Here is a 10,171-nt window from a genome sequence, read left to right as displayed (position 1 = left end):
GAGTTTTATAAGGGCACCACGGGGTCACCAGCCCCTCCCCACCCAGCCCCTCCCCACCATCCCCACCCTCCCCACCCAGCCCCTCCCCACCCTCCCCTCCCCACCCAGCCCTTCCCTCCCCACCCAGCCCCTCCCTGCACGACAGACGGACACAATAATCCCCTATGGGCTGGTGTAACCAGGAGGTTCATACCAGTATAACTGGAAGCATGCGACTTGTTAAGACGTGGGGGGGCACGCGGTGGGGGGGGCACAAGGTGGGGGGGGAGTCACGTGGGCTCCGTGACCCCCCCCCCACCGCAGAGCCTCATCTGCTCGTGGGAGCTCCCACGTCTGTCAGCGACTAGCCAAACCACGCCCCACCGGATGTTTACACCGGAAGTGGGCGTGTCAAGGGGGCGTGGTCACACGGATGCCCCGCCCCCCTGACCACGCCCCCTGACGACGGAAGCGGCGTGGGGGTTCGAACGGCGGCCCTCGGACTCGTGAGGGGGTCGCAGTCGCCGACAAATAAACAACAACAACGACAACAACAACAACAACAACAACGTGGGCAAGAAGAAGAAGCGGTAAACAACAAGTCAACAACTCCCACAGGCGAAGCGGTGAGCGGGGTGCGGCACCGCGAGGCGGTGAGGATGGACGCGAGCGACAGCGGCGGCGTGGACTGATCAGGAAGAGTTGAGGCGGGGGGTCGAGGTGAGCGCCACATCATCAGCAGCAGCATCATCAGCAGCAGCAGCAGCATATCAGCATCATCATCATCAGCAGCATCATCAGCATCAGCAGTATCAGCATCATCATAAGCAGCATCATCAGCAGCAGCAGTATCAGCATCATCATCAGCAGCATCATCAGCAGCAGCATTCATCATCAGCATCATCAGAATTCAGCGTCAGCATCATCACCAGCGTTCATCATCAGCAGCATCAGCAGCATCATCAGCATCATCAGCAGCAGCATCATCAGCAGCAGCATCATCAGCAGCATCATCAGCAGCAGCATCATCAGCATCAGCAGTATCAGCATCATCATAAGCAGCATCATCAGCAGCAGCAGCAGTATCAGCATCATCATCAGCATCATCAGCAGCAGCATTCATCATCAGCATCATCAGAATTCAGCGTCAGCATCATCACCAGCGTTCATCATCAGCAGCATCAGCAGCATCATCATCAGCAGCCTCATCATCAGCAGCACCATCAGCAGCACCATCAGCAGCAGTCATCATCAGCAGCATTCATCATCAGCAGCAGCGGTATCAGCATCATCATCATCACCAGCATCATCATGAGCAGCAGCAGCATCATCATCAGCATCTTTAGCAGCATCATCACCAGCATCATCACGGACAGCAGCAGCATTATCATCATCATCATATTTAGTAGCGGCATTATCATCATCAGCATCATCATCATCATCTTTAGCAGCAGCATCAGCACCAACATAACCAACATAACCAGCATATTCAGTCTAAGCAACAGCAACATCAGAAGCATCTTCAGTGTCAGTGTAATTGCCATCAGCAGCATTTATTGTCAGCAGCGACATTATCATCAGCATTATATTCAGTAGCGTCAGAAGTTACAACTTTATTGGCATTATTATAATCATCATCATCATCCACACGATCAAATGTGCCATCAGCACCATCACTGTCATCATGAGCAGCATCACCATTAGCACCTTTTTTAGCAGCAGCAACGTTGTCATCATTAGTAGCATCATCATCGGCAGCGTGACCATCAGCATCATCATCAGCATAAGTAGTTACATCTTTATAAGCATTATCATCAGCAGCAGCATCATCAGCAGCAGCATCATCAGCAGCAGCATCATCAGCAGCAGCATCAGCAGCAGCATCATCAGCAGCAGCATCATCAGCAGCATCATCAGCAGCAGCATCATCAGCAGCAGCATCAGCAGCAGCAGCATCATCAGCAGCAGCATCGTAATTAGCAGCCGCATCATCAGTAACATTATAAGTGGAATAAAACATCTGCAGGATCATCAGCAGCCTGTGTGTCTACTTGTGTGTGCAGGCTTCTGCAGGAGTATGCAGGGAAGATTGGAGGTCCTGGCCCTGGCCAGCATCAAGCGAAGGAAGCCATGGCCTCAGATCAGATGGATGGGCCTGGTAGGATGTTGCTGCTGACACAAGACTTACCGTACTTTTCCCCCACCATACAACCAGTTCGGCACGGTTCCAGAGGCACCCGGTTTTTCAACTGCACAAGCTGAGCCGTGCCGCTGACGTCACATGCGCCGGACGCGTCTTTGTCCCAGCCCCTGGCCCTGTTTCGTCCCGAGCCAGGTTCAGTTTGTCTGTTGCGGTGTGGTTCTGGCATCGCTCAGCGAATAGCCGGTGGAAAACCACCCGTGCCGTGGATGTGTCGAGCTGCGTGGATTTGGTTTTGGTGCTTAACCCTCTACCTTTGGCATGGGAGTGGAGGCCACGTGGCTTATGGGTGAGATTATTGAGCTGGTGCCGTGGGGAGCCTGAGTTCGAATCCACTGTTCGGTCATCCGGCCTTGTGTAATCGTGGTGCTAAAGTGTAGCGAGTTGATGGTGACTGCACTAAAATGTCATCACGAAAAAGGTTGGGTAGAAATATCAGCGTTGAGCATTGAAAAGTATAAAGAAGATTTCTTTGTAATGATTCCGCAAATTATTTACTTTTACATTACGCATAGCAATCATCGCCTTCCTCTTGCGAAAATTTGGCAGGACCCTCCTGAAAATCGTCATGAGATTCAGTGGGGCTTTCCAGGGTAAACAAGCATGATAGTAACATAATACAACGTAATTTTGACGCCATGCAACAAACATCTCAGTGTCTCTGACGCAGCCATTATGAACCACCCACGAGCCACCCGACCACGTCCATTTTTGCCCTTCGCCGTATACCACGGCTAATCTCGCACCGTTCTTCTCCGTGCGCCACACCGGTGCCGCCGCCGCTGGTACCGGCACCACCAGGACTCGGAGAACCTACTGCTGCTGGACGAACGCCGTGCCTCGGTACTTTTCCTCCCGTCGGGACGAACGCGGCGCCGCGTTCCACGCCTCCACTCGCTGCTCCCGCGCGTCGTCGCCATGGCGCCGTCCAGAAACGGCAAGTCCTAAAGCGCCCACACTGCTGCCCCATTCCTTGGGTGCCCAATTTATATGGCACCTCTGATTTCATGGCTACTGGATGAAGCTAATGCCAGATCTTGAGGTACCAGATATCTATGGGTAGTGGATTGTTCTGGTGCCAGATTTCATTACTCATGAACCAAATTTCGTGGGTAATGGATTTCATGGCTACTGGATTAAGCTAATACCAGATCTTGGGGTACCAGATATCTATGGGTAGTAGATTTTTCTGGAGCCAGATTTCATTACTCATGAACCAAATTTCGTGGGTAATGGATGTCAGGGCTACTGGATTAAACTCATACCAGATCTTGAGGTACCAGATATTATGGGTAGTAGATTTTTCTGGTGCCAGATTTCATTACTCATGAACCAAATTTCGTGGGTAATGGATTTTATGGCTACCGGATTTTGCTGGTACCGGTTTTCGTGGGTACCAGATTCCTGCTGGCACTGGCTGATGCTGTGGTTTGTGTTCTCTGTCCGTGTGTGCGTGTGTGTGCGGGCGCAGGCGCGTGGCTCGCTGGCGTGCTGGTGAGCGGGGAGTTGTTCCTGTGGCACAAGGACACGGACTCACTGAAGACGGCACCCGCCCACCCGGCCGTGCTCGCGCTCACGAGCAGAGCGGGCGAACAAGGTGCCGCGCCTGGCACACCACTCGCCAAGAAGTGGAACGCGGTTGTCTCTGCCCTGAGTTCTGTTTGGCTGTCTTTGCTGGCATATGGTTTTTTTTGCTGTTATTTCTATATGCTTCAAGGCTGTACTTGTGTGTACGTTATTACTCTTGTTATTTTGGTGACCCGGGTCACTCATGCAATACTTTTCGATTTAAAGCTTTCGTGACTGCAGGGATTCATCTTCTTGGTTCTTTCGGTAAAGTCACGTAGAAGGGAAATAATAAAATAATATTAATATAAAACAATTAAAAAAAAAATTCTCACGACGTTTCGGCCACAACGCAAGCAGCCGTCCTCAGGTGAAGAACAGGTCTGTCGGAAAGACAGCGTCTGAATGACGCTGTCTTTACTGAATGACGCTGTTTTTCCGACAGACCTGTTCTTCACCTGAGGACGGCTGCTTGCATTGTGGCCGAAACGTCGTGAGAATTGTATTTTATTAGGTTTTATTTTTATTACTTTATTATTTCCTTTCTACGTGACTTTACCGAAAGAACCAAGAAGATGAAACTAAATACACTTGAAACTTGAAGTGAACGCCAAAGGGACAGGATGGCTGGGTTGGTGTTGTACAGGACCAACAAACGCAGCCAGGGCAGTAGCGATAAATGCTCATCTGAATTCTCGCACAACCCACTTGCTGTACTGTCATTTCCCAGCCACTTCACCTAATATATTAAGTCTTGTGGGCTTGAGTTGTAAGGTGGCCAGGAGATGATAGTAAAATGGATTCTTGAACCTGTGCAAATGTTTGCCTGGGGGTCCTACAACCCCAGACGATAAGGAATCGCCACACGCCTCATAGTTACACGTGACTTGATGTCACCCATCTGCTCTACTGAGCATTTGGATTTGTAGAGCCTTACGATTACCTCATTACAAAATCGCCGACAAGGAGGCCACCGAACCGATTGGAGAGTTGCATCCGATTAGAAGGCGAGGAAATCTCACACAACGAGGATAAGGAATTGCAATTAAAACAACACCGCTCGCTAAATACGAACAGACCACGAGCGTTCGAAATGCCCTTTGCTCCCAGGCTCGACCGCCCGTCTGTGGGTGCTCCCCTCGGACGAGGGCCGGCGCGTGCTGCTGGGGGGGGCCCCGGACGGGCCTCTGCTGTGGGAGCTGCGCGGGGTGGACGGCCCCCCGCACGCCGTGCCAGGCTCACTCCTGCTCGGCCGCTGGGCTCAGCTGCCTCCGCCTAGCGACGTGCCGCTGCCCGGCGCCGCCGACAAGGAGGCCGCGGCGCACGCGGTGTTCTTCACAGATCCGGTGAGCGCCGGCGCTAGAGCTAGAGAGCGTTGGGAGGCCTTCATCCAGCAGCAGGTTATTGTGCTATTGGCCTCATGAGTCGGAAACATCTGGAATGCTCCAACTCTTCGTGTTGGAGAAGAGTCCACGAAAGTGAAATAAAAATTAATCCGTAAAAACAAAGTTTTTCACTATAAATCCTTTATATGCGTGGCGGCTAGAGTCCTCTCGTCCTCTGGCTTGAGATGGCTGCCACCTATGGGTCAGATGATTGCCTGCCACCATTAAGCAATTGGTAATTAAATATAAAAAAAAATTTCCTAAAAAGTGTAAAGTTCTGGAAAAAAATTTTCACGAAAATAAATTGTCACGCACAACGAGTCTGTGTGCAAAATGTCAGCTCGATTGGATCACGGGAAGTGGGTTAAACAACGACCGAAAGATTTGCACGGTCGTAAGGGCGCAAGCAAGCAAGTGAACTTAATACAAAGGATTTAATCACAGAACTTCAGTTGAGATCCCTGGACGTAGCTTATCTGGAGCGCTGAGCTGAACAATTAAAAATCTGCACGTGTGGAAAAAGACAGAGCACAATGCCCAGCGCAGCTGCTAACGATTAGGCTCACCGCAGCATTAGTTCCTGCACGCACGTGCGTGCGATTGAGGGCTCGGAGAATGGGTTGCTGCCACTCGTGCTCACGAGCACGGCTCCGCTTCTTGCACAGCGGAGCAGAGGTCAGGTGCTGGCCACAGTAATTGGTCTTATTAGCTTGTTTGCCAGTTAATTAGTCGGTTAATTACATGGGGCATGCCTGACCCCAGCCTTCTGTCAGAGTTCTTTATATCAACATCACTTGCTACTTTTCTGTTCCGACTTAGTGTTTTTTTAGGTAAACGAGTCACAAATGTAGCTTTGAGTGTGTGAATGTGTACCGCCTCAATCCACGGTGTCGCCCCTCCGGTCCCCGTCGCGTGCAGGAGCTGGGCGATTGCTGCCTCTGCTCGTTTGTGTTCAGCGCTGGCCAGAGTCTCATCATTTCGAGCCTCCTCCTCCGCTGGCTCGACGGCTCGGACGCACTCTTCAGGTGAGATGCGAGCCTCCTCCCTCGCTCTGCCGCCAACCTCACAGCCCATTGCGGGGCTCCCGCGCTACCGCTAACCACGCGGCTTGCGTGCTTGAGTGAAGGGTGAGTGGTGTGTGAGTGGTGTGTGTGGGTGAGTGATGGGTGAGTGGTGTGTGTGGGTGAGCAAAGGGTGAGTGGGGTGTGTGGGTGAGTGAAGGAGGAGTGGTGTGTGTGGGTGAGCGAAGGGTGAGTGGTGTGTGTGGGTGAGTGATGTGTGAGTGGTGTGCGTGGGTGAGTGATGGGTGAGTGGTGTGTGTGGGTGAGTGAAGGAATGTGCGGTGTGTGTGGGTGAGTGATGGGTGAGCGGTGTGTGTGGGTGAGTGATGGGTGAGCGGTGTGTGTGGGTGAGCGAAGGGTGAGTGGTGTGTGTGGGTGAGTGAAGGAATGTGCGGTGTGTGTGGGTGAGTGATGGGTGAGCGGTGTGTGTGGGTGAGTGAAGGAATGTGCGGTGTGTGTGGGTGAGTGAAGGGTGAGTGGTGTGTGTGGGTGAGTGAAGGGTGTGCGGTGTGTGTGGGTGAGTGGTGGGTGAGTGGTGTGTGTGGGTGAGTGGTGGGTGAGTGGTGTGTGTGGGTGAGTGTTGTGTGTGGGTGAGTGATGGGTGAGTGGTGTGTGTGGGTGAGTGATGGGTGAGTGGTGTGTGTGGGTGAGTGATGGGTGAGTGGTGTGTATGGGTGAGTGAAGGATGTGTGGTGTGTGTGGGTGAGCGAAGGGTGAGTGGTGTGTGTGGGTGAGTGAAGGGTGAGTGGTGTGTGTGGGTGAGTGATGGGTGAGTGGTGTGTGTGGGTGAGTGAAGGGTGAGTGGTGTGTGTGGGTGAGTGAAGGGTGAGTGGTGTGTGTGGGTGAGTGGTGGGTGAGTGGTGTGTGTGGGTGAGTGAAGGGTGAGTGGTGTGTGTGGGTGAGTGGTGGGTGAGTGGTGTGTGTGGGTGAGTGGTGGGTGAGTGGTGTGTGTGGGTGAGTGAAGGATGTGTGGTGTGTGTGGGTGAGCGAAGGGTGAGTGGTGTGTGTGGGTGAGTGGTGGGTGAGTGGTGTGTGTGGGTGAGTGAAGGGTGAGTAGTGTGTGTGGGTGAGTGATGGGTGAGTGGTGTGTGTGGGTGAGTGATGGGTGAGTGGTGTGTGTGGGTGAGTGATGGGTGAGTGGTGTGTGTGGGTGAGTGAAGGATGTGTGGTGTGTGTGGGTGAGCGAAGAGTGAGTGGTGTGTGTGGGTGAGTGAAGGGTGAGTGGTGTGTGTGGGTGAGTGATGGGTGAGTGGTGTGTGTGGGTGAGTGAAGGGTGAGTGGTGTGTGTGGGTGAGTGGTGGGTGAGTGGTGTGTGTGGGTGAGTGGTGGGTGAGTGGTGTGTGTGGGTGAGTGAAGGATGTGTGGTGTGTGTGGGTGAGCGAAGGGTGAGTGGTGTGTGTGGGTGAGTGAAGGGTGAGTGGTGTGTGTGGGTGAGTGGTGGGTGAGTGGTGTGTGTGGGTGAGTGAAGGGTGAGTGGTGTTTGTGGGTGAGTGGTGGGTGAGTGGTGTGTGTGGGTGAGTGGTGGGTGAGTGGTGTGTGTGGGTGAGTGAAGGGTGAGTGGTGTGTGTGGGTGAGCGAAGGGTGTGCGGTGTGTGTGGGTGAGTGAAGGGTGAGCGGTGTGTGTGGGTGAGCGAAGGGTGTGCGGTGTGTGTGGGTGAGTGAAGGGTGAGCGGTGTGTGTGGGTGAGCGAAGGGTGAGCGGTGTGTGTGGGTGAGTGAAGGGTGAGTGGTGTGTGTGGGTGAGTGATGGGTGAGCGGTGTGTGTGGGTGAGCGCTGTGTGTGGGTGAGCGAAGGGTGAGCGGTGTGTGTGGGTGAGCAAAGGATGAACAGTGTGTGCGGGTGAGCAAAGGATGAGTTGTTTACTACAGAGCATGACCGCCGCTATTGCCGATGCCTTCCCCAGCGTGGCACCGTTCAGTGCCACGTGGCACGGGTTTGCCTGCGCACTGGGCTCCCTCTCGCCGGCGTGCGAGGCGGTGAAGTCGCGCGGTGCATACGTGGCGCGTCTCTCCAGCGAGGGGCACGTGCTCGCCATTGCCGTCAACCAGAGGCACCCTCAGGTCAGCGCCGGGCCGCCAGTCATCCTTCCTCATCATCATCCTCCACTTTGCCACCATCGTCATCGTCGGCAGTGATCTGTCCACTGCTGGATCTTGCGCTCAGCTACAATATTTGTTTAGATGCACACGTGTGTGTAGTTCTGTGCTTGAAAGCATGTGTGTATGTGTATAAGCTGAACCATTCCCGCTCACGGTCAAACACCGGTGACGATTATTTGCACCGATCCTGGGCCTTCCCTAGGTCAACTCAGCCTCAAATGAGTACCTTGTACGGTGTGTAAACATCACCACCCGGGAGACAAAGGTGGCAAAACGTCGTGCCGGCCTTCATTGTTGCTCGCTAACAGCACTTGCCCCAACAGCCTGTTAAGGCTATATGGGGGGATCTTTGTCTTTGTATAAGGTGCACCTAGCATGGCACAAGTGCCGTGGTGACGTCACTGTGGTTGTCTTGTTGTATACGTGTGTGTGTGTGTGTATGTCTGTGCATGTGCTTGAGTGTTTCATGTCTTCTATTAACATTTGCGCTCTCGATCCCTTAAGTGCCATGTACTTTGCTAATCAGATGAAGGGCTCGTGAAATGGGCTCTAATATCTCATTCAAAGCAGTTAGCTCACCGCCGTGTTGCAGATCACTTCACTTGCAACTGCATATATCCTTGCCTATTTCCATTTTATACGAAAGTCACCCAATATCCGTTTCATGTTTATGTAACATAATTGTAATTGTATTATGATCGGTCAATACAAATCTATCCTGGCCAACTTGCGCTCAAGGGAATATTTTATTTAACATCGATCTACGTTTGTCCAATATTTTTTCCATTTGTTCGAATTTCTATTTGCTTGATTTCCTGTACTGGCATAGTTTTTTTTTCCATTTTGATGACCCCAGGTCACTCATTCTTGCAAATGAGACTGTCCCGGCCTCCCGTGGCCTCACCCATTTAAACAAAATCAACTTGAATCGTAAAATCTTATACTCTTTGTTTCTTTCGGTAAAGTCACCTAGGTATAAAATAAAATAAAATAAATCACGACGTTTCGGGCGCAGCACAAGCGTCTATCATCACGTGGGAAATCACGTTCTGCTGCTGAGGCAGACTGTTTTTAAAAGGTTTGAAATGGATGTAGCTCAAGAGTGTGGATTCCTGCAGTCACGAAAGCTTCAAACCAAGACCGTAAAACCTCGTCCGTGCCACGCAGGCCACCCAGGTGCTGTTCACCTCTGCGACGGGCGGCGTCTCGGTGTCCTCCCACCTGCAGGGCTGCGGCTTCCGCGGCCCCACCCTGCTGCCCAAGTTCATCAGGTGCGGTGCTGCCCGCTCGCCCGCCCGCCGGCGCCGTCACCGCCCACGCGCCGTCCCGTGCCGCGGCCGACGGCGCGCCCTGAGCCGCCGAGACGCGAGTTCGCGCCCCGCGTCCGCCGTTGACTTCACCGTGGAACGGGAATACGGCCGGGAGGGTCGATACGGAGGGCGGGCGTGCGGACACTCGGAGCGTTGGATCAGGAGGGGTTGATCCGGCAGGGGTTGAGGGTTGATGCTGTGAGGTTTGACATCGGAGAGCGGGGCCGGGGCCAGGTCAAAGAGCGTGGGTTGACATAGGAACGATTGGCACAGTGAAGGTGGGGGTCAACCGTATGAACTGACGCTGTGACGATCGACCGTGAGAGTCGGTGAAGATGGACTCACAGCAGGTTGACCGCGGGCGCCCGCTGGTCGTGCTAGGTGGGCGATGCGAGCTGTTAACTCCTCACCGGATGTAGGATGTCGCATTGAGGGATGGCAACAATTTACAGGGATGGCATTAACAATTTGATATCCAGTTGGCCAGTTTCAGGAGGATGCAGGAGCGATTTTCGGAGATCTATGTACGTCAAACTTCTTTTGCACAGTGCGTAGTAAACCGTGCTAATCG

General features: G+C 53.1%; 1 protein-coding gene across 3 annotated transcripts in view; it reads left to right on the top strand.

The window, feature by feature from the left end:
• The first annotated feature begins 433 nt into the window (after positions 1–433).
• The window catches only part of CPLANE1 (ciliogenesis and planar polarity effector complex subunit 1), a 58,380-nt gene continuing 48,642 nt past the window's right edge, over positions 434–10,171 (top strand). For all 3 annotated transcript variants that reach the window (XR_013640085.1, XM_078876926.1, XM_078876925.1), the window contains exons 1-8: positions 434–699; positions 2,043–2,137; positions 2,981–3,116; positions 3,651–3,776; positions 4,856–5,091; positions 6,049–6,155; positions 8,095–8,251; positions 9,518–9,561. Coding sequence is in view for 2 of the 3 variants with exons in the window: in XM_078876926.1 (XP_078733052.1) it covers positions 2,057–2,137; positions 2,981–3,116; positions 3,651–3,776; positions 4,856–5,091; positions 6,049–6,155; positions 8,095–8,251; positions 9,518–9,561 (887 nt within the window). In the remaining variant the exon portion in view is untranslated. The remainder of the gene's footprint in view (positions 700–2,042; positions 2,138–2,980; positions 3,117–3,650; positions 3,777–4,855; positions 5,092–6,048; positions 6,156–8,094; positions 8,252–9,517; positions 9,562–10,171) is intronic.

The sequence above is a fragment of the Lampetra fluviatilis genome, chromosome 46 (assembly GCF_964198595.1).
Source record: "Lampetra fluviatilis chromosome 46, kcLamFluv1.1, whole genome shotgun sequence".
NCBI lineage: Eukaryota > Metazoa > Chordata > Hyperoartia > Petromyzontiformes > Petromyzontidae > Lampetra > Lampetra fluviatilis.
The sequence above is the reverse complement of the archived record's forward strand: the minus strand, read 5'-3'. Positions and strand labels throughout refer to the sequence as shown.